We start from the raw sequence: 23,897 nt of genomic DNA, 5'->3' as shown, positions 1-23,897 counted from the left end.
GCATGGTTCGGCCAGCACAATCTCCGAAAGGCTCTCTCTCCCGGGTGTCTAAAAGCAGTTGTTGTGAAGTTCATAGATTACGTCCCAAGTTTAATATTTACTGGCCTCATGCTCAGTCAGATTATTCTGCCCATAATGGCTGATACGGTAGCAAGCAAGTTATATGGAAAGGGAGGGTTTGCAGCGGTTGCCTTGTATAACAAAGGCAGGGAAATGTTTTATATATATGGCTGATAAACAACAAGAACTATTTAAATTGGAAATATATATCGATTTATAAGTGAGAGAGAGAAGAGGGGGTGACAGAGAGAAGGGATGCCAACTCGCCATGTCTCGGTCGCGTCTCCCAGAAATTTGGTGACTTTACCTCCGAGATCGAAAAATGCACGCCCCAAATGCAGCGGAGGTTAGTGGATCGCGTAGATTTTGTGAAACTACTAATATCGCCGGGTAGTGAGGTTGCCAGGATATGATGACGCAGCTGGTGAGTTTATTCATTAGTATTTGCAGCCCTTTGAGTGTTTTTCTTTTGTATGCTTGGTGGGTATTCTCTCAGTATACTGGTTTCCTTCCACGTGGAAATCTCTCATTCAAAGTGAATTGGGCAAGCTTAGCAGTGTAGAACCATCCCGAAAGAAAGTCTTTGTAATTAATCAGGTTTTTTTTCTGGATACATGGGGCATGTTCATTTTGTTTTGTATAGAGCGCACACATTTGCATAAATCAGTTGGGATGTAACAAATCACAAACTGCCATAATTCGGACCACAACACCCTCTTGTGTGTCACATCAGCCTGAATAGAAACATGTGTTTAGAGTATTTGGCTGCTATAAATTTTGGCATGATAAGCCACTTCGTTGAGCTATTTTTTATGGCCAGGTTGCTTCTGAAAAATAGCTGTATAGCTCAGTAGGCCTTACCTGGTAAATATATATTTTTTATAATTTAGTATTTTAGAATAGGTTATCGCTAACCACAGTTTATGTTGACTACACCGGGATCTTTGTTCATGGTGGTATTTGTATTCGTGGAAGCAGCGGTCTTCATGGCAATAATTGTTTGCGGTAGTCTTGAAGATGATGATGATGATAGTGGTGGTGTTTTTGATGATGATGATGGTGAAGTTGATGGTGTTGCTTCCAGTGTCGTCGATGATGATGTTGATGTTGACGGTGGAGAAGGTGCTGGTGATGGTGGCGGCTGCGGCGGTGCCGACGGTCGCATTGTCTCCTCTTTGGTTCCATCGTCAGGGCCGCTACCGTATGGACCAGGCCGCGCTGCGGATCGACAACGCCCATCCGGGGGACTCGGGCACGTATGCGTGCGAGGTGTGGAATGAGCTGGGCGCCGCTCACACGTCCGGCAGGCTCACCGTCACTGGTGAGTCCGGAGCACACCCCGCCCCCCCCCACCCAGTTCCCCTCGCCCCCCCCCTCCGCCCCTCCAAAGTGCCGTGCACTCACTGCCAGGAACGCTTTGAAAACAACTTTGTTTCCTAAATGTTCTGTTATAGGAGAAATTAAATAATATGTTAAAGTGTCTCCGTGCATACATTCGCATGTGACTGCATTCACCTCTATGTCTCCATGCATATATGATACAAATGTACCTGGTTTCTGTGAGTACGTGTGTGTGTACGATGCGTGTGTATGTATCTGATGCACGCGTGCATGTGTCTGCTATCTGTGCGTGTGTGCATGCGTGCGTCGCCCCACGCAGAGCCGCTGCGCGTGTCGCTGTCTCCACGGAACGTGCGCACGAGCGCGGGCAGCTCCGTGGTGCTCACCTGCACTGTGTCGGGCGGCGGCGTCCGCTTCTCGCCGGACCCCGCGCTCGGCATGGGCTCCTACCGTGTGCGGCCGGGGGGGGCTCGCGCTGGAGGTGGGCCCTCCAAATCTTCCAAAAATCACCGACCCTCATACCAACCTACCCGAACACTCAACTCCCCCAACACTCACCTACCCGAACACTCAACTTCCCCAACACTCACCCACCCTGTCACCCAACTCCCTCAACACTCACTCACCCTGTCACCCAACTGCCCCAACACTCACCCACCCTGTCACCCAACTCCCCCAACACTCACGCACCCTGTCACCCAACTCCCTCAACACTCACTCACCCTGTCACCCAACTCCCCCAACACTCACCCACCCTGTCACCCAACTCCCTCAACACTCACCAACCTTGTCACCCAACTCCCCCAACACTCACTCACCCTGTCATCCAACTCCCCCAACACTCACCCTCCCCTGTCACCCAACTCCCCCAACACTCACCCACCTTGTCACCCAACTCCCCCAACACTCACCCACCCTGTCACCCAACTCCCCCAACACTCACCCACCTTGTCACCCAACTCCCCCAACACTCACCCTCCCCTGTCACACAACTCCCCCAACACTCACCCACCTTGTCATCCAACTCCCCCAACACTCACCCACCTTGTCACCCAACTCCCCCAACACTCACCCACCTTGTCACCCAACTCCCCCAACACTCACCCACCCTGTCACCCAACTCCCCCAACACTCACCCACCTTGTCACCCAACTCCCCCAACACTCACCCACCCTGTCACCCAACTCCCCCAACACTCACCCACCTTGTCACCCAACTCCCCCAACACTCACCCACCCTGTCACCCAACTCCCCCAACACTCACCCACCTTGTCACCCAACTCCCCCAACACTCACCCACCCTGTCACCCAACTCCCCCAACACTCACCCACCTTGTTACCCAACTCCCCCAACAATCACCTACCTTAACATCCAGCCATGCCGCTCTCTGGTGCAGATATGGTGAATGGCGTTCTGAGTGTTTAATGCGAGTGTTGTGATGAGTTTTGTGGTGAGTGAGTGTTGTGTGCCGTGCCGCTGTCTGTGGTAGACATATACGCCGCGTCGGACTCGTCCTCCCCGCGTTATCCGGGCTGGGAGCCCGAGTTCCGCATCACCTGGTACCACAACGGGGAGCGCCTGCGGGAGGGTGGAGGAGCTCGCGTGCAGGTAACGGTCTGACTCCGGCCTCTCGTGCAGACACCCGTCTGATTGGTCTGTCCACCAGACAGCCAGACATTCACCAAACAGTCAGTATATCAGCCAGTTATCTGGTTAGTTGGTCAATCGGTAAGCCAGATACTCGCCTAATTAGCTCATCCAGTCAGTCAATATTGGCAAAACAGTCACTCAGTAAACCAGCCAATACTTGCCCGTGTGTGTACACATGTGTGTGCATGTGTACCCGCGTTTGTGCTTGCTTGCGTATCGGTGTGGGTACACGTGCATGCGTATCCGCGTGCTGTGTGTGTGTAATAGCGTGCGTGCGCACGTGCATACTCGTATGGATACCCCCATGTGTGCCTTACCTTGTTGTGCACGCGTGCATGCGTACCCACGTGGCTGCGAACCTGTGCGTGCATACCACCTGCAGGGGAGCCACAACCAGACGCTGGTGCTGACAAGTGTGACGCGCGCGCACGCCGGCGCGTACCAGTGCTTCGCCGTGACACCGCACGACTCGCAGCAGGACTACGCCCTACTCGCACTCGAAGGTGCGACACGCGCAACACCAGTGCAGCTCGCGCCGCCGCAGGTGTTCTCTGAGCCTGTGTCTGTGGATCTCTGTGCTCCGTCCCGTGTCCGTACAAGTCCAGACTCAAGACTCTCCTTTTCTCCCCTGCCTATGACGGCTTCTTCCATATGGCCGCTGATGTAGATGCAGAGCGACAACTACAATTTCACATTCAGGTGGTCAAGGCATATAATCGCGTTAGAAGTAGCGGAGTGTATCGCTGTGATGTCTCCTTCGTATTTGTTGATCGGGCATTGCGTCGACTGACTGCCTCTCTGTGTCTCTCACTCTATCCAGACGGGACTCCGAAGATCGTGGCGTCGTTCAGGGAGCGTGTGGTGAGTCCGGGCGAAGCGTTCTCATTGGTGTGCACGGCACGCGGGAACCCCGCGCCCACCCTCTCCTGGCAGCTTGACGGGGAGCCCCTCCCCTCGGACGCCCCCCGTCTCACGCTCGCCACTTCGCCCGCCGGTGAGAGCGCTCGTAGGCACGGACAAGGACAAAGATTCCCCGAGTAGCCACGTAGGCTGATTTGGCAAGTTTTTGTTAGTGAGCACAGTTGAAGGCTGGCACGGCGCTCTAGCTGGTGGTATGTCCAGGACCACACCTGACCACCTTTAACTGCCCAGTACTGAAGTTATACTATATACTACTCCAGTTATTCATTTAAGGCTGAGTCGACCTAAAGCAGTTCCAGGATGGGTTCTGTTATTCCTCACTGATGTTGACCGTGGGTGGGAAGCTAAATCAGTTCGCCAGGTTTGTAGTGCAGTGCACTCACCACGACACTCCTCCATGCATGTACATGCACACATAGCACGTGTGGATGTGCACATGGGTGTAGTAAGATGCGTGTCTGTGCATGTCCTGCGTGTCCATGGGTAAACTTGCGTGCAGGTTTTTGTGTGTCTGCGAGTGCCTGTGTGTGTTTGCATGTCTGGTCGACCCCCAGGAACAGGCTTGCAGAATTGCAGACCATTTCTCTGAGGTCTTGGTGAGGGGAATTACCTTAGCCCACATAACATCATGGGGTCAGGTGGGGACAATCTTCATTGCTGGGGCCGCCATGCTTCAGATATTGGCAGAAGTCACCACCCCTGTAAGTGGCTGCCTGAGGTGCCATCTGTTAAGGAAGTAAGAGGGGCGATCCGGAGTCTGAGACCAGGAAAATCGCCGGGCAGATATGATCTCCCAAGTGAACTGCTGAGGAAGGGTGGCGTATTTGTGCAGACTGCCCTATATGACATAATCACAACTGTCTGAACCACAGGATAGGTTCCGCAGGATTGGAAGGATGCCCAGGTGTATATAAGTTAAACTTATTTCGCACCGTACGTAGCCAACCGTGGTAATCGGAGGTGGTTCCCCTTTTAAGAAGACCAGGGCTCTGGGTGGTTCCTCGTGCTTTTAGGGTCCTTGACTATGTTCACAATCATTAAGGACCTTTATGATGGTGGGCAGACCTGGGTGAAGTTGCGTGGCCAGGAGTCAGAGCCACTCCCTGTTCATGTTGGGTGCGACAGGGATGTCCTCTGGCTCCCACATTATTTAACATTTCGACAAGCTTTTCATGACTGGTATAGATACAATGGGAAGCTGATCGATGCCTGGGTGCGGTCAAGGCCTAGTTCCCTATTGGTCAACCATGTTATGGACACTGATGATCTGGTGGGTGCTGCTCACTGAGAAGGAGTTGCAGGTTTTGCTGCTGAGTCTGAAGTATGCCACTAATTAGAGGTGGTGTTTTACCATCAGCCCCACTAAAACTAAGCACCTGCCTGAGTATTTTGTGTCATCCAATACTCCACCCCTTCAACTTCCCCGTGAGTGATGGGGCAATTGTGGAGAGAATGGAGACGTTTCTGTACATGGGCAGTGTGCTTATGGCCCAATTCCAGTTTGGTAGGAGAGGTCTCATTCCGAATCAGCCAAGTGGAATTATTGTTTTGGCAGGTGCAAAACGTTGTGTGGAAGCTACCTGGTCTGGGTCTTCTCGGCCACAGTCTTGCCTTCCCTACTCTTTGCTTGCGAAATGGGGAACCCTCTAATGGAACATCTGGGCTGGTTTGAAACATTTAGGCTGGCCTGCCTACGACCCATCCTGGGTTTAACCAGGCTGTATTGTGTGAGGAGATCATAATTCCTTTAAAAGATCCGTGCACATTTCCATCAGGGAGCTCCTCTGGCAGGCAAGGCTGCAATGGCTGGGTCAAGTATCCTGCTTGTCCAAGCAGCTTTTGTTTGGCCAGATCGAGGGGGTTAAACTGGCACGGCACGGGCTGGAGAAGAGATGGCCTGATGCGGTACAGATGTCTGTGGAGCTCAGTGGACTTGCCGAAGACTGGTAGCAATAGTGTCAAGATCAGCCTCGATGAAGACGGCACGTGAAGGACGCTACTGGCCAGTTGGAGGCAGTTGCCCTCCAACAACAGCAGAGAACACAGGAGTGATGCTCAAAACAACGAGCAGAGCGCTGGGTGGCTAAAATGCATAAAATTTGCACAGTAGGGGGCACAGTTGGTGCATCTGCCAGTCATCTCAGTCATCAACCCATGGCATCTGGGTTTGTCCCATAACCTCCTGTCAGCGAGCCTTCGACACTTCACATGGCCTCGGAGTGCACCTGGCCTGGCACAAGCGCCGTGGTGACGTCACCACCACCTATTGGCGAATGACGACCATTGTTGTTGGTCGTCTGCTTGGGGAGTGGTGGCTTCATGGTTTGTGCACCGCAGTACAAACCCAGCTTATCGAGTTCGATTCCCACCCATGGCTAACATCAGTGGCGAATTATATCAGAACCGATCCTGGGCCTTCCCTAGGTTGACACAGCTTCAGATGAGTGCCTGGAGCAGTTTATGAGCATCGAGATTTGCGGAGACAAAGACGATCAGCCGTGGTACTAGCCACACCCCATCATGTGCCATGCAGACCCTAATAGGTGATCGCGAGCCTCTTTGTGTTTGTTGTGGTCTGTACCCAATGCCTTCACTGATGTCTGCCCAGGCCTGTCTGCCCATACAGGCCTGCATGTCCATGCAAGTTGAATGCCCACTGTGCCTGCGTATGTCCTTCTCTGACTTTGTAAGCCCATGCATGTCTGTGTGAATTGCACGCATGCCTGTGTATTTGTGCCATTGCCTGACTGTTAAGAGCACAAATGCCCATCCGTGCCCATCCGTGTGTTCTGAAGTTTGCCTACCTCTGTGTGCCTGTCTGTGTCCACGTGTGTGTGCGTGTGCACAAGTCTGTCTGTCCATGCATGTTTGTGTGGTCGCCTCTAGGTCAACTCAGCCTTAAATGAGTACCTGATGTGGTATGCAAACATCAGCATTGGAGGGATAAATGTGGCTGGGCATGGAGCTGGCCACCCACACCCTCGTGTGGCACGCGCTGGTTTTCATTGATGCTCGCTAGCAGCACTTGCACCAACAGCTCTGTTTGCACAATTCTGATTCTGCATGCATGCTGGTGTGCGCATCAGCGTGTATGTTTGCCTGTGTGCTGAAGACTGCCTACTTGTATATTTTTGTCTATGCATATTAGTGTGTATGTGTGCGTGTGTCCACCCAAGCTTTCCTCCCTGTGCATGCCTGTGTGCGTGCATGTGCACACGCATACACCTGTGCATCCTGCTTGTCTGTGTGATATCTGTCCAAACCCTGACCTCCTCTTCTTTTTACTCCTTGCCCTCCACACCCCCCGCACCCCCCATACCCCCTCCCAATCCGTCCCGCCCACCCCGCAGTGGGCGTTGTGGGCGATGTGGCCGACGTGGCCCTGGTCATGAGCCATGTGAACGTGAGCATGGCGCGCGTCACGGACAGTGGGACATACCGCTGCGTCGCACGCAACGCGCACGGCGAGGCCAGCTACCAGGCCACAGTCAATGTAAGAGGTGCTGGCAAGTTTTACTACTTCTTACGCACTCATGCCGGCCGACCCCGTGCACCCAACCCAGCCGACAGCCTCCCCACCACCTACAGATAGATAGACAGGCAGGCAGGTGGAAGCAGGGATTCATTTCAGCCGAGTTTGTCTGGGCTGGTGACCCGGAAATATTTTCACGTTAAGTGGATTGTTACAGAAATTTTCAGAGCTTTGGGAGAGGCTTTCATCCAGTAGCAGATAGATGATGTATGATGATGAGCCCATTGGGGGTGTATCAGTGGTATAGTGGTTCACGAACCGAGTGACCTGAGTTTGGTACACGGCCATGATTAACATCAATGGCAGGTGATATCTGATACCCTTTTGGGCCCACCGCTTCACAAAGCTAATTTCTTCGCTTCATCTCTCAGATACACGAACAATTCCATGCACAAAAAACACCACTTGAAACAAGTTATGATACAATCCAAAAATAATTGCAAAATAAAATATTGAGACTATGTATATAAAAAAACATTGCAGGCTTCCTTTGTACTTGTTTTGCTGACTCATCCATTTTCTACCCCGGGACATCACAAACATTTTCACAAACATCAAACTCTGGTACAGATAATCCCTGAGGTTCTCATGAATCTAATATCGCATCTCATCTGTATTATATAAGAACTCATTATGCCGCTGTGGTGAAGAGATGTTTTCTCCCTCGCCTGATATGCAGGAGGCCGTTGGTTCGATCCTGACCCTGAAGCCTGTGTATTTGGAGTTTGCGTGTTCTCTCTCTCCCCGTGGCCCTGCGTATTTTTCTCCGTGGCCCTCCGGTATTGCCCTCTACATTTAGAAACATGTGTTTACATTATTTGGCTGCTACTACAAATTCACACGTGATAGTGTCAGCCACTTCGATGAGCTTATCATGTGTGCTCTTAGGTTTTTTCGGTAAAGTCACGTAGGTAAAAAAATAATAATAATAAATAATAATAAATGAAAATAACTAAATTAAATCACGACGTTTCAGGTGGGCAGGTGGGACCGTCATAGCCAAATTTACAATATCAAGTGAAGAGAAATCTAAGAGACAAGATCTTATATGCTGGTTTTGCAGCAGTCATTATATATCTATTGCTAGATGAATGCCTCTGAAAGCCATTGCCTTCATGGGTAAGCAAAAATAAAATTACTTCCTTTTGTCTCTCTGCGTTAACAATAAATATATTAGGCCATCAGTTTATTTGCATTCCGAACTAACGTCATTCAGCGGCACTTGCTTCAACAGGAAAACTGGACTGGTTTTGACCTTCTGTGTCTCATTAGCAGAGTCAGATTTGTTGAAATAATACTGCTGGGCTTGCAAGATGTTGGCAAGAGCACTCCACATGACTGAGGTATAAAGAGAAGCAGCAGCAAGTTCATCCAGGCTAGGGGTCGTACATTTTGTCCAACCCCTTTAGCGCAGCTGGCCCTTCCCTCGACTCATTCCTCCCACCTTTCTTATATTTCGCTGCTCGTTTTGTTAAAATCAACTGGCCATGACATAGCTCATATCCCTGGGTCATTGGCTTCAATGTCGAGATTTAATTCGCCCTCCCAGCCCCCCATATGTTGTGAGATTGCACCATCCAAATGAATGGACACAAGGATGTTGTTTATTGTTATTTTGATTGCAATAGCAGTGGCCTGAGCAAAATGAGATTTCCTCCAATTGAACAAACACAGACAGACACAAAGCTAGGGTCATGCAGGATCTGTAGTAACAGATGTGACTGGGTAACTCAGGGGCTCTCATTGGCCAGGTCAGAGCACTGAGCCAACACCACCGAGACCTCGGTTTGGATCCGGGTTGCAGACAGCCACCATTAACTCTGGTTCTCACGTGGAGCGAGCCAATGGTGTCAGCCCCAAGTCACAGATGCCTGCACAAAAAAAACCCGTGTCTAATTTGCCATTGTGCTAACTTTTTGCCCAGCCCAGCTCTGAGAATGCAGATTCATTAGACATGTTGCATGAATGCTCCGTGGCAAACACTCTTGATGTAGTTTTTTTTACAGAGCGCGAATGAGTTCCGTCTTGTGTTGGTTGAGAGAGGCTAATGTTGAATTGAATCGAAAAGGAGTGCTGTGGTGTCACCTTCTGGGGACATTTCCCGGCAGGATGTTGTGACGTTTGCCCTGCCGAGCCGAAAGGGTTCTAAAAGGACTTTTCTTTGCCTCATGCTAAGACCTGTATTTCTTCCAGCCTCTCGCATGCAACTTGCTTCCCTTTGTCTTGTAGTACCTTGCTACTTTCTATCACTCTCTCCTTCTCCCTCGCTGTCTTCACCTCTCTACCTTCCTCTCACTCTGCTATAAACACTTATTTCTTCTTTGCTACTCTGTAACGGCTCTCTATAGCTGACTATTGCTATCTCTATTATTTGGGTCTTTCGGTAAAGTCACGTAGATAGGTTCAAAGAAAATAAAAAAAATAAAAAATCTACGACGTTTCAATCGCCACACAAGCCACGACAAGGGCGCGGAGGTGGCGATGTTAATGTGAGAGATGAGCATGTTAATGGCAGATCGCAGAGCAGCAACGTCGAGCTCGGCGAGCTCGGTGGCTGGTAGTGTGGGACATTTTACCTGTTCATGTTAAATCAGAGAGACGAAAATAACAACTAACATCGGAAGGTGGTAGGATGGGAACGTCTCAGCCAGTTATGATTTAAACTGGTTGATGTCCTTCCAATGATTACTCAGTTTATACCCATCTTCTCGATTGAAGTTGTGTCTGTATATGTGGATGGCTTCATGAACTAATCTTTGTTGATAGCCAGTGGGTTTGCAAAGTACCTTCGTCTTAGGGAAATCAATTTCGTGTGAGCCCACTGCATTAAAACAATGGTCAGTCACGGCCGAGGTATTGGTCCTACCGTGTTTCAGGTCTGCCTTATGTTCACGAACACGGTCCGAGACATGTCGCTTAGTTTCCCCCATGTAACTATTGCCGCAGACACAGCTTAGTTTGTAGATGCCGGGGTTTTGCATGCCAGGGATCACATCCTTCACAGATGGGATCAGATCACGAAATTTATGTACTGTGTTAAATCGAACCTAGATCTTGTGTTGGCTCATGATTTTGGAGATATTTTTGGTGACCCCTGCTATGTATGGCAAGGTGATGTTTTTGTTTGGGTTCTCAGATGTTTCTTTCCCAACGGTTGGGGTGATAGCTTTACAGATTGTGTAGTCTGAATATCCATTTGTCTTGAGGGCTTGGTGTACGTGTTTCAGTTCATTGGCTAGGTGATGGTAGGAGATACATCAATCTCTATGGTGTCGAGTTTTGATGAGGGAATTCTTCTGGTAAGGATGGTGGTGGGAGTCAGGTTTTAGATATGCATCCGTATGGGTGGCTTTCCTGTAGACAGTGTCCCATTGAGCCATCTGGTCTCCTTTCGATTTAAACATCCAAGAATGGTAGTTTGCCATCCTTTTCCACCTCTATGGTGAATTTGATGGCTGGGTATATGGAGTCGATGTGGTTGAGGAATTGGTTCAGAGCTGGTCGGCCATGTGGCCAGATGACGAACGTGTCATCTACGTACCTCTTCCACAAGGACGGATGTAGAGTGGATGCCTGGATGGCATCTGTCTTAAAATTGTCCATGAAAACATTGGTGACAACTGGAGATAAGGGAGAACCCATTGGGGTACCTTCAACTTGTTGGTAGAATGCTCCATTCCAGGTGAAGTAAGTGTTGGTGAGGCAGTGTCTCACCAGGGCCGGTACATCAGCATTCAGTTCTTGTTGGACCAAGTCTTCAAAGATCGCAACGGTGTCAGGCACAGTAACTTTGGTAAACAAAGAGACCACATCGAAACTGACGAGCAAATCACCTGGAGATAGAGAGATGTCCTTAATTAACGATACCAAGTGAGCTGAGTTAAGTACAGCTGAGGTGGTCTTCTCAGTGAATGGTTGTAAGGTCTCAGGCAGAAATCGGCCCAGTTTGTAGGTGGGTGAGTCAATGGTAGAGACGATAGGACGAAGGGGTGTACCTTCTTTATGGGTATTTGGTAAGCCATACAATCTGGGTGGTCTCGCAGCAGAGGGTTTTAAGGGTTTTAAGGAAATCCCTCTTGGTTGGTTCGATTAAAGATGTCGAATCAGTGATGATATTGTTGGTTTTCGTAACGAGGCTGTTGGTGGGATCTCTTTTAATTTTTGTATAGCTACCATCATTAAGTAGGTCCTGAATTTTGTTATTGTATGTGGTTTTGTCCATGATGACTGTGGCATTGCCCTTGTCGGCTGAGAGGATGACGATGTCATCTATCTTTTTTTAATTGAGAGAGCTCAAAGCGCTCATCCTTATTGATGTTGCTAATATGTGTCTTATCGTTTTTGAGGATTGCAGCGATTTCTGATCTTGCCACATCTGCAGTGATGTGTACCAAACCCTTAAGGGCTACGTCAACCTGGGCAATGATATCATCAACTGGGATGTGTTTCAGGGTGACTGCGAAATTCAGCCCTTTAGCTAGAACCAATTTTAGGCTGTCGGAAATTAGACTGTTACTCTGATTGATAACATTCTTGTCAATGTCTAACTTTTTTTACGTGTGGATCTGGCTTCTTCTTGGAAAGGAGGTTGAACTTGGTAATCAGGTTATCTTTGCATTTAGCTGACATTGAGGCAGCTGAAGAGGCTGTCATGTTATCGACATGTTCCCAATCAGATGTAGACATTTTTTCCATCAATGTTAAGTGTGATTTCAGGAGACTCATTGCCTAATTATCTAGTTCAAATCGGAGCAATCTTCTTTGAACTTATGTACGTGATTTTACTGAAAGACCCAAAGAATATGAATTCTCTCTTTTCCCCTCATCCCTACACACATCCCCGATACCTCTCTAATGCCAATACTCCATCCTGCCACTGGCTCTCAATACGATCCCAGATCAATTTCAACATTACACTCACTACCTTCAAGATCCCCCATGAACCCCCACCCCTGCCTACCTCCCTCCCTCGCATCTCATTCTACTCCATTCCACACACTCTCCTACCTACCCCTCTCATCTTACACTACTCCTCTCGACGCACTCCGTGCACCTGCAATCAAAGGTTTCTCTTAAATATCCGCCACCCCCTTCCCCCCGAGGTGAGATATTGTTTATCCTCTACTGGTGCCCCCATAGTAGTCTGGGGGTATATTAATTCCATTAAATACATTTACCCACTGTTTTTGCACAGTAATCTTGAGATGAGGTTGGATTTTGATCATATTTGAATCCACATTGTGTTGTTTTAACACTCGGCAACATGAAAGACTATCTGCCTCTGCCTCTAAATCTTCCTCCTCATGCCCCGGTGTCTCGCTGTGTGTGTGTATAGCTTTGCTTCCACCTTGTTCTGTCAGCCCATCCCCTTTCCCACCATCTCAGCCAACTTACACCCCCAACACCCAACCCCGCCACCCCCCAATGCAAGTCCAATGTCTCGGGAACATACTGTTCAATCTCTACCAGTCTCCCACACCCCCCGCCCCCACTATAAACCCCTTACCCCCCCCCCCTCTTGTAGGTCAATTCTGCTCCAAGTGATGTTTCTCCTGCTGTAGTATCTTAATATCATCACGAACCAACACCCCACTCTCTCTCTTGCTCTCCCACTCTTTGTCACTCGCTCTCTCTGCAGCGATCCCACTTTCTACCTCTCCCACGCTCTCTCATCCTTTCACTCGACACACTTTATCCCTTGCTCTCTACCACCTCCGTGAAAAATAACCCATGGTCATTTTCTGTGTAATGTCAAGGACTAATATCTTTGCCAACCTCTGCTTCTCCTCCTACACAGCCAGCGCCATGGCTGCTGGATACAGAACTGCTGGCGTCTGTAGACCTTCGATTACGTGCCAGTGATTGCTTACGTGTGTGTGTACCTGTGTAAGTGGGCATGGCACGAGCTAGAGAAAGATGGACTGACTGTGGTACAGAAGGATGTGGAGAGCTGATTGGACTTGCAGATGATTAATACAAGCAGTGTCAAGATCGGCCTCTGCGGAGGAGGTTCGTCAAGGACGCTGATGGGGAGTTGAAGGCAGTTTCCCTCCGCCAGTAACAGAGGGCAGAGGAGCGATGCTCACAACAACGAACAGAGCGCCGGGTTGCAAAATCGCGGAAAGTTGAGGAGCACATTTGGTGCATCTGCACAAGTATCGTGCACTGCTCGGTGGAAAGTGCACCAAGCATGGCACAAGCGTCTTGGGGACGTCACCGCCACTGAGTGGCGAACGGCGATGTTAGTGATGAAGTATGGGGAGTGGTGACGCAGCGATCACCGCACTGCGCGACAAGCCCAGTGACCAGAGATTGATTCCCGCTCACGGCCAACACAAGTGACGATTATCTGAACTGGTCATGGGCCTCCCCTAGGTCGACTCAGCTTCAAATGAGTACCTGGTCTTTTATGTAGACATTGCCACTGAAAGTCAAAGGTGTGTTGGGCGTGGTGCTGGCCACCCACTGTACCGGCCTTCATAGGTGCTCGCTAACAGTACTTGTCGACAGTATAAGGCTACACAGGGGATCTTTGTCTTTGTATGTGTGGTCGTATGGTTATATGTGTGTGTTTGCATGAGTGGTTGTGGTTGTTTATTTACGCGGTTGTGTGTGCATGTACGTGTTCGTATTTCGTATGATTGTGTGTGTTTGTATGGTTGCGTATGGGTGTGTTGGTATGATTGTTTATGAGTGGTTGTGTATGCGCATGATGAGGTTGTGTGTGTGTGTTGGAGCGTGTACGTGTCTGTCTCTCGAAATTTTTCCATCCCGCCCGCAGGCGCGACGACCACATGGGAGTGCTCATGATGGAGTGGCTCCACACGCACTCCCTCTCACTCCCTCCCTCCTTCTCTTGCTGTCTCTCGTAGCTGCTGATCTCGGGTTTTTTTTTGTGTTGACTACCATGTCAGCGTTCCAATGAGCATTTTCTTTTTAATAACCTTCAATACCCCTCCCCCCGCCCCCCCCCCCCTACTCTACCCTGCCTCCAACACCCCTCTGCATCTCCCCATGCATTCCCTTGTGTTCCTCTCCGTGTCCTCCGTATGTCTCCCACATATTCCGTTATGATCCCCCTGTCGACCTCCCCTCATCTCTCATGTGTCCCTTTTCACTTCTGTGAGTCTCCAATGTGTCACATTTTTTTCTGTCTTTGTCTCCAACTTCTCCCCGTGTGTACCCCCCTTCTTCTCTTCACGGTCTTCCATTTACCTCCCTGTGTCTCCCATGTCTCCTCATGACACATCTATTGTGTTTCTCCATATTTCTCCTACCTCGTATCTTCACTGTACTTCCCCACTTCTCCCACGTGTCTCCTACTCCATTCTGCTTCTTTACACACCTCACTCGTATCCGATCGTACTTTTGTGTCCCTTCCTCTGTTATCCATGTGCTGCCACGTATCCTCCGCGTGTCTCCCACCGGTCACACATATATACCCCTTTGAGTTCCTTCTTTGTGTCTCCACGTGTCCTTCCTTGTCTTTCATATGCCTCTGATGTGCCTGCCCGGGTTCAGCCCCTTGTCTCATGTCTATGCCCATATACCTCCCACCTGTCTTCCATATGGCTCATCGTGCCTCCCATGTATTGCATTATTTACATATTCATCTCGCTCATGTCTTCCGCACACATTCCCTCCTGCACGGACGCCCCTTCGTGTATCTCTGCGCTTATATCCTGCGACCTCCCTTGCGTACCACCGCATGTCCAACGTACCTCTACTTGCCTCCCACACGTCTCTCCAACATACCCCACCGCCCGCCCAATCCCCAACGTATCCCTCCCATACCTCCGTGTTCGCGCGCCCCCCCCCACCCTGTTTCACCGGCGCCCAGGTCCCCCGAGCATCCGGCCGATGCGCAACGTGACGGCGCTGGCCGGACACGACGTGTTCATGCACTGCCGCGTCGTGGGCTACCCCTACTACTCGATCCGCTGGTTGCGCGACGGGCTGCCGCTACCCGTCAACCACCGGCAGAGCGTGTACGCCAATGGCACGCTGCGCCTCTCCGAGGCTCAGAAGGGCCAGGACGAGGGCGAGTATGTGTGCAGCGTGCTCGTGCAGCCCCAGCACAGCATCCACGCCAGCACACACCTTGGCCTCCGAGGTGAGAGTGAGAGGAGGGCGGCGGGTAAGGGGCGGGATGTGAGGGTAGGGGTTGGGGAAGTCACCATGCTGCACATGTAAGGGGTTAGTGACCGCACCTATGGGTCGGGGCTTCGAGGGGCAACATCTTTCTCATGGAGGATTTAGGGACGCAGCACCTCGAGGTTAAGTGTTAAGATGCATGGCAGATGTTGGTTTGTGATTAAAGGGCCAGAGGTCAGGGCTTGGGGCAGTGCCTATGATTTTGCGTTGAGAGAGACAACACATACGAGGCAGGGGGTTAGGTAGCGGCACCTCTGGGTAGGAGCTTAGAGGGGAGGTACCCACAGGTTTCGGGGCTAGAGAGGGCACCTATGATGAGGATTGGGTTGGTAGCTCGCACAGGTGAGGTGTTAGCATTCCCAATCTCATCGTATCTCAAAAGCTAAGCAGCGTTGAGCCTGGATAGTGCTTGGATAGGCAAGCACCGGACAAAACTTGTGTCGTAGGCTGCTGTGGTGCCGCGTCAGCAGGTGGCAGTGCAGAAAAAATATATATTTTACGGTACTATGCTGCAACCCAGACTGACACAGTGGTGAAGTATGGTCACATAACCCAATTATTTTGTCGGTGGGTTTGTACATGTACAGTACATACATTAAGACACTGGCTTTAGATCCTCACCCACGCATACACACATACATACCAACGCATTTTAATACAACAACCCGCAACGAGTATCATCCTTATCGTACAGCTCCCCTGTGTGTTTTAAGGGTGTACCGCATGACCCTCAAAATTTTACTCCATGTGCTGTTAGCTTGAACACACGGAGCGAAACGTCGGACATCAAGCCGAACAACACGCGCAGAAACAACCCGAAACCACATCAGAGAGACATACAGCACAACCGTGAAAACCTACGCAGCGACATCCCTATCCATTTATCTTCACTGTTTGTGTTCCACCGTGTGTTCCCCGTGTGTTTGGGAGTGGTAGTGCAGCGATTAGCGCGCTGCGCTACAAACCCGGCGACCCGAGTTCGATTCCCGCTTATGGCTAACACTGACAAATATCTGAACCAGTCGTAGGCCTCCCCCTAATTCAACTCAACCTCAAATGAGCACCTGGGGCGATGTGTAAACATCGCTCACGGCACTTTCCGCAACAGTCGGCTATACAGAGGATCTTTGTCTTTGTCTCCGTGTTCCCCCCCACCCCCCGCTTCACCCCCCGGCAGTTCCGCCCATCATCCAGCCGTTTGAGTTCCCGTCGGTGTCGGTGGGGCAGCGGGTGTTCGTCTCGTGCGTGGTGGTCTCGGGCGAGCTGCCCATCCTCATCTCGTGGCGTTGCGACGGGCGGCCGATCCGCGAGCACGGCGCGCCGGGCGTGGTGTCGGGCAGCGCCACGGGCGTGCGCGTCGAGACGCTGGAGTACACGAGCTCGCTGCGTGTCGCCAGCGCGTCGCCCGTGCACGACGGCAACTACACGTGCGTGGCGAGCAATGCCGCCGCCACTGCCACACACTCCAGCCGCCTCACCGTGCGCGGTACGGCCGAGGGCGAGTCTTTAACGCTTTTCAAATGCAAGGATGAAAGCGGGGATTTGTTTGTCACTGACTAGTTTTACTTTACCTGATATGGCCCAATGAGCTAGATATAGCTCTTTTTCAGAAGTGACCTATCTCTACTAGGTAGGGGCGCACACAGCCGTCAGGTAGTCAGGGTGAGACAACCCGTGCTGACCTGCGGAATCAATTATGGTAACCCCCCCACCCCACTCCCTACAAATGTACCTAAACCATAGCATCCAGTCCCCGTTGGCCCCAGACACGCCAAGTGTGATGTCGGTTAGGATGGCGAAGGACGATGGGGGTGATAATAATCACTGGGTCAGTTCATGTGCGGGTGCAAGGTGGAGAATTGTTACATCATGGCCCGGGGTGACCTTCCTTCCCCTAGCTGTGGATAAAACATGGCTGATGATGATGAATGGACGAATTGTTCCGGCTCTAACCGTCTTCACTCTTGCATCACCTCTGCCCGCGCGGTTCCGCCGTTGCCCACCGCTACACTCAGTCCCCCCGCGGTTCGTGGTTCCGCCCGGGGACCAGGACGGGATCTTCGGTCGCCCCGCAGTCCTCAATTGCTCCGCTGAAGGATACCCGGCCCCCTCCATTACCTGGAAGTACTCGGCAGGTGAGGGACCCAGGGTGGACGGTGCGGGTCCTCCGGCCTGGAGTGCGTGTGTGCGCACGTGGGTGGTGGTTCGGCACTTAATGATTGGTGAGTGTCCGTGTTGCGTGGGTGGTGGATGTCTGGTGGATGTGAGTATCTTTGGTGAGGGTCAGGTCATGGCCGACGCCAGTATCGATGATCTGAACCGGTGCTGGGCCTCCCCTAGGCTGACTCAGCCTCAAATGTGTACCTGGTGCAATGTGTAAACATCGCCACGAGAGAGGCCGCCGGGTGTGGTGCTAGCAACCTACCACCTCGTGTGCCACGCCGGTCTTCATTGCCCCAAGAATCTTTTAAGGCTATACGTGGGATATTTGTCTGTGTGAGGGTCAGGTTAGTGTCTTGTTACTCCATTCTTTAGGATGGACTGCCCTCTAGTGTGTATATATACATGCTCGTTAACAACACATGCCACAAAAGTCTATATGTGGTAGATGGATCTTTGTGTGTTTGTGTGTATATATATGCATATCTATGTGCATGCATATTTATACACATGTGTGCTAATTCAGAGACACTAGTAGGAGGCACTCTCTCTAATTTATTCCGGCCTTCACAAAGGGGATAACTACACACTGGGTCAGGACAGCCAACATGCTTCCTGATCCACAGCTCGAAGAGGCGAAGACCATGACGACGGCAGCACGGCGAGTTTCACTCAAGACCACGGCAGCCCCGACTGAGTGTCGGAGCTCTCCTTTTATCCTCTCCAGCGTGGCTAGGCCACGCCCCCTTCTGGATTCCCCCAGAAGGCTACAGGCTTCTGCTACCCGTAATCCAACTCTCTACGAGTCCCCAGCACTACGCGTTCCAGTGACTCATTCTATGTCACTACACACATATGTAGATCCGTGTATGTGGGGGGCAGTGGAGGTGCGGTGGTTCCGTGGTCGAAAAACATCACCGTCGGGTAATATCCGAACCATTCTCCCCTGATTCTTCACCAACCTGTTGTAGCCAGTGGAGTGAAGTACGGTCAAACGGCCCAATGACTGACACGATATCGGAAGGCCTTTATACAGTCGTGGCTTGACAATGCCTTGTTGGTTGTTATAATAATATCTATTATTAATATTATATATGTGCATGTATGTACGTGACGTGGATTATGAACATCGCAGGATCGTGAGAGATGACAGTGGCGGCCTTGGGGAGGGAGTCCCCTTCATCCCGTGTGGGGTTGCCTACAGCTGATGACGACGGTGACGATGGTGGTGGTGACGACGACGTGTGTTTGCTGATGACGACGGTGACGATGGTGGTGGTCACGATGACGTGTGTTTGTTGATGACGACGGTGACGATGGCGGTGGTCACGACGACGTGTGTTTGCTGATGACGACGGTGACGATGGTGGTGGTCACGATGACGTGTGTTTGTTTGCGTCCCAGGTGGAGGAATCCCCAGCTTCCAGCCGCTGGCGCTGGGCGGCGGGGGGCGACTTCAGCTGCTGGCGAACGGCTCGCTGCTGCTCACGCGGACCCTCGAGACGGACGCCGGTCACTACCTGTGCCAGGTGATGTGCAGTCCCACCCAGCGGGGGGCGTCCCCTACACAGTACAGGGGGAGGAGGGGAGTTGTGAGTGAGTCTTACACGGGATAGCTGGTGGACTGGGAAATGTTGTTGGAATGTGTGTGTGTATGGGCACACGTGGGAAGTGGTAGTGTAGCGGTTAACGCTTTGTGCTACGAACCCGGCGACCAAAGTTCAATTCCCACTCATGGCCAACACCAGTGATGATTATCTAATCCGGTCCTGGACCTTCCCTAGGTCGACTTAGCCCAAAATGAATACCTTATGCCGTGTGTAAAACATCACCACTGGCCACCCACCCCTTAATGTGCCGTGCTGGCCTTTATAGGTGCTCGCTAACAGCACCTGCCCCAGCAGTCTGGTAAGGCTTTCCGGGGGTCTTTGTATTTGCATATTTGTGTACGTGTGCATGTGCGCTGCGCTATGAACCCGACGATTCCTGCTCATGGCCAACACCAGGGACGATGATCTAAACCAGTCCTGGACCTGCCCTAGGTTGACTTAGCATCAAATGAGTACCTGCTACGATGTGTAAACATCGCCACTAGCGAGAGAAAGGCGGCCGGGAGTGGTGCTGACATTTGCCCAAGTTAATGTGTGTGGTGGGGTGAGCTGTGCAGTGTGTGATGCGAGTCACCTGGGTTAGATTCCTGACCGTGGTGCACGTCATCACCACTGGAAAATTGTATCTAACTTCACAAGACCTCTTGTAGGGGATCTGCGTACGCATCTGTGCGTGTGGACGCGTGTGTGTGTGTGTGTGAGCGTACATACATATGTGTGCGTCTGTGCATCTGATTAATAGGTCAGCAATGGTGTGGGAACAGACATCAGCAAGGCCATGTTGCTCTCTGTGAGATGTAAGTGCACAGGCTACATACGCACATGCCCACACACACATATCTCTCTCCTATTTACTACACAAAATGTACCGCTATTAATAACAATGTGATTGCGAAACACCTGCTAGTTATGTGCACCTTTGGGCTGGTATGTACACAGTTCCGCACATGAGAGCAATCCTCATCTTGAAAATGTTCCACGTGTATTTACACTTCCCATGGTCCCCTCTGGCTCCCCTTCACCCCCACCTGCTCCTGCGTCTCAACATGGCTCCTCGTAACGTATTCTTTCCACCGCTGTTGCCTGCTTTCACTCGCTTTCTCCATGGCTTTCCCATCAATTCTGTGCGCTCTATCTTATTTCTCTCTTTGTTGCTTCTTGTCACCTCTGCTGCCTCTTCCTGCATCCCCCTTTCTCTCACTCCCCATGATTCTCCCTTAATTCATCACACTCCGAATGACTCCCCACATGTGTCTCTCACTCCCACTGGTTCCTCTGGCTTCCCCACTCACTCCCTCTCATTCTACTTGCCTCCGACATCACTTAATCTTATTTTCTGCTGATTCCCCATGCCTTTCCCCTCATTCCCCTTGCTCTCGCACGCCTCTTTCTTGTATCTCCCCAACTCCTCTCTGCATGCCTGCCCTTCCTTCTACTGCATTCTGACTCACCATTGCTCTCTTTTGCTCCACACTTTGCTGCCATGTCTCCGCAACTCCTCCCATGCTTCCCTCTATATCATGTTACTCACCACTGCTTTCTTTTGCTGCCCCACTCTCCCACGTGTGTCCCTCCACCTCCTGTCCCTCCTCCTTCTCCATCGTCCTGTGCCACCCCCTCTTTCTCTACCTCTCCTTGGCGCTCCTCTCTCTCCTGGCAGTGCCGGCCATGATCACACGGCACCCCAACGCGTCTCTCGCGGTGCTCGGCCGCCGCGAGGAGCTGCAGTGCTCGGCGCGCGGCGACCGCCCGCTGCTCGTGCGCTGGGAGAAGGACGACTCGGTGATCCAGCCGGAGCGCTCGTACCGCTACGCCATCGACACGCAGGGCAGCGCCGGCGAAATGACCTCCACGCTGCAGGTGCTCGCTCCTGCCCGTTGGTCCGTCCGTTGGTCTGTCTGTCCTTTCCCCTGTCCATTGGTCTGTCTTTCTCTCTGTCCCTTTGTTTCTCTGTCTGTGCCTCTTTCTGTCTTCCCCTCCATCTGTCTGTCCATTCATCCATGGCATCATCATCATCAGCAGCCATTGTCTTTCCACCGCTGCGTAAAGGCCTCTCCACACCCTCATGGTCCTGTGATGCCACAATTCATCTCACTCCTGCACAGGAGTTTATCCCATAGCTCCATCTCCATGTGGTTATCTTCTCACATCGGTTTTCTTCTTTGGCGACTATTCCGTTACCTATCTCATCCATTAGCCATCAATCCTTCTGGCCATCATGGTGTGTCTTATCCAAGCCCACTTTCATTTGTGTTTGTGAACAGCATTTGCACCTCTGGTCTATAAAAAAAGAGTATATCTTTATCTTTGTGTGTGTAGGTGTGTTGGACCTGGCGCCCCAAGTTAGATTCCCCCTCACGGCCAATACCAGTGACGATGATCTGAACCGGTGCTGAGCCTCCCCTAGGTCGACTCGGCCTCAAATTAGTACCTGGTGCGATGCGTAAACGTCGCCACTAGGGATACAGAGGCGGCCAGGAATGGTGCTGGCTTCCCACCGCCTCGTGTGCCGTGGCGACCTTGATAAGTGCTCGCTAACAGCACTTGCCCCAAGAATGAATTCAGGCTGCTATACGGGGGATCTTTGTCTTTGTTTTTGCTCCAGATCCTCCCAGCCATGCGTGGAGATTCGGGTTTCTACTCGTGCCACGCGGTGAACTCGTATGGGGAGGACCGCGCCATCATCCAGCTCACCGTGCAGGGTATGCCACAGGACACGCAGACACACGCGCCAGGGCACACGCGCCACGCATGTTCGTCACAGAGTTCATTCAAGGAATTCTCCTCGTTTGGTACTTTTTTTTTAGATGTTTCCCCACGTGTGGGTGTGAATTTCTTGATGTATGTTGAACTTCTTTCGCACCGTACATAGCCAACCATGCTATTCGGAGGTGCGTATTTGTGCATGTGTGTGATCGTATCGGGAGTGGAAGTGCAGTGGTAAGTGCACTGTGCTACGGACCCGGCGACCCGAGTTCGATTCCCACTTGCGAATCTTTAACAGTGGTGAATGTCGAAACCGGTCTTAAGCCTCTCCTAACTTGACTCAGCCTGAAATGAGTACCTGGTGTGGTATGTAAAAATCAGCACTGGGGATATAACAGTGGTCAGGCATGGCATTGGCTGCCCACCTCGTCATATGCTAAGCCAGCCTTCATAGGTGCTCGCTAATAGCACTTGCCCAAACAACAAACTGTTAATGGCTATGTGGGGGATCTTTACCTTTGTTCATGCCGCCCATCAGAGCCCCCAGACCCCCCGGAGGTGAACGTGCGCGAGGTGACGTCACGCAGCATCACGCTGAGGTGGAGCGCCGGCTTCAACGGCAACAGTCCAATCACAGGCTTTGACATCCAGTACAAGAATGCCAGCGGTGCGTGTGCACTAACGAGCCCCCCCACTAACCAGCCATCCGCCCTCCCATCAACAAGCCCCCCACTCACATGCCCGTATCATGAGTTTCGCCATCACAGGAATCTCCACGCATGAACCCCCATCACAGACTTCAACATCCAGTACAAGAATCCAGTACGTGTGCTAATGAACTCTCCACTAACCAGCCGTCCACTAATCAGCCACACGCCATCCACCTACGAGCCCAAAACACGAGCCCCCCACTCACGAAACCCTCACTAACCGGCCATACATCAACCAGCCGCACACCAACCAGCCCTCCCACTTCATAGCCCAGTGCACAAATCACTGCGCCACCACTCCAAACCACTAATGAGGATTGTGGTGATTATCATGTTAATATGGTGATCATGGTTATGATAAAGGCAGTGATGACGTTGATAGTAGCGATAGCAATCATTTGGGGGGTGGTGGTCACTTTCATGTTGATTATTTTTATCATGTGGTGATGATATTTGTGGAGATGATTTTGCTTGTGCTAGTGCTGGTGTTGATGGTGGTGGTGTTTTTAGTGATTGTGTTCATATGGTTGATGTAGGTGGCGATGTTGGTGGGGGTGATTTTTTTGGGGGTTGGTCGTGTTGATGTTGGTTATGAGAAATAGTGTTGCTGATGGTGGTGCATTAGTCGTGATATTGATGACAATTGTGGTGTTGATGGTGATGATGATGGTAGGAATGATGTTGATGTTGACGACGATGATGGTGATGGTAATGATGATGCTGTTGATGTTGACAATGACGGTGACATGGACGCTAACGATGATGGTGTTGATGTTGACAATGACGTTGCTGATGATGGTGATGTTGACGGTAACGATGATGGTGTTCATGTTGACAATGACGATGATGACGGTGACGTTGACGACAACGATGATGTCATTCAGAGCCATGGGAGCGCTCCCAGCAGACGAGTGGCATTTCTCCCGAGATATCTCTTGCCACCGTCATCGATCTTCACCCGGCGACCTCCTACCGCCTCCGCGTAGCCGCTCGCAACCACATCGGCCGTGGCGATGCCAGCTCCGAGATCCTAGCCACCACGCAGGAGGCCG

At 51.3% G+C, this 23,897-nt stretch overlaps 1 protein-coding gene across 1 annotated transcript in view; it reads left to right on the top strand.

The window, feature by feature from the left end:
* The window catches only part of LOC133347723 (cell adhesion molecule DSCAM-like), a 93,102-nt gene that overhangs the window by 36,298 nt on the left and 32,907 nt on the right, over positions 1-23,897 (top strand). Inside the window, 15 exon segments of the mRNA XM_061560241.1 lie at positions 1,252-1,381; positions 1,721-1,882; positions 2,892-3,010; positions 3,435-3,555; positions 3,873-4,046; positions 7,324-7,473; positions 15,346-15,618; positions 16,837-17,145; positions 17,675-17,794; positions 19,224-19,348; positions 20,172-20,226; positions 21,090-21,289; positions 22,035-22,131; positions 22,674-22,802; positions 23,730-23,897. Coding sequence (XP_061416225.1) covers positions 1,252-1,381; positions 1,721-1,882; positions 2,892-3,010; positions 3,435-3,555; positions 3,873-4,046; positions 7,324-7,473; positions 15,346-15,618; positions 16,837-17,145; positions 17,675-17,794; positions 19,224-19,348; positions 20,172-20,226; positions 21,090-21,289; positions 22,035-22,131; positions 22,674-22,802; positions 23,730-23,897 — 2,332 coding nt within the window.

Source organism: Lethenteron reissneri, chromosome 26 (genome assembly GCF_015708825.2).
Source record: "Lethenteron reissneri isolate LAM-NWPU_2019-01 chromosome 26, ASM1570882v1, whole genome shotgun sequence".
NCBI classification, from domain to species: Eukaryota; Metazoa; Chordata; class Hyperoartia; order Petromyzontiformes; family Petromyzontidae; genus Lethenteron; species Lethenteron reissneri.
Note: the sequence above shows the minus strand (reverse complement) of the source record. Positions and strands in the feature narration are given on the sequence as shown.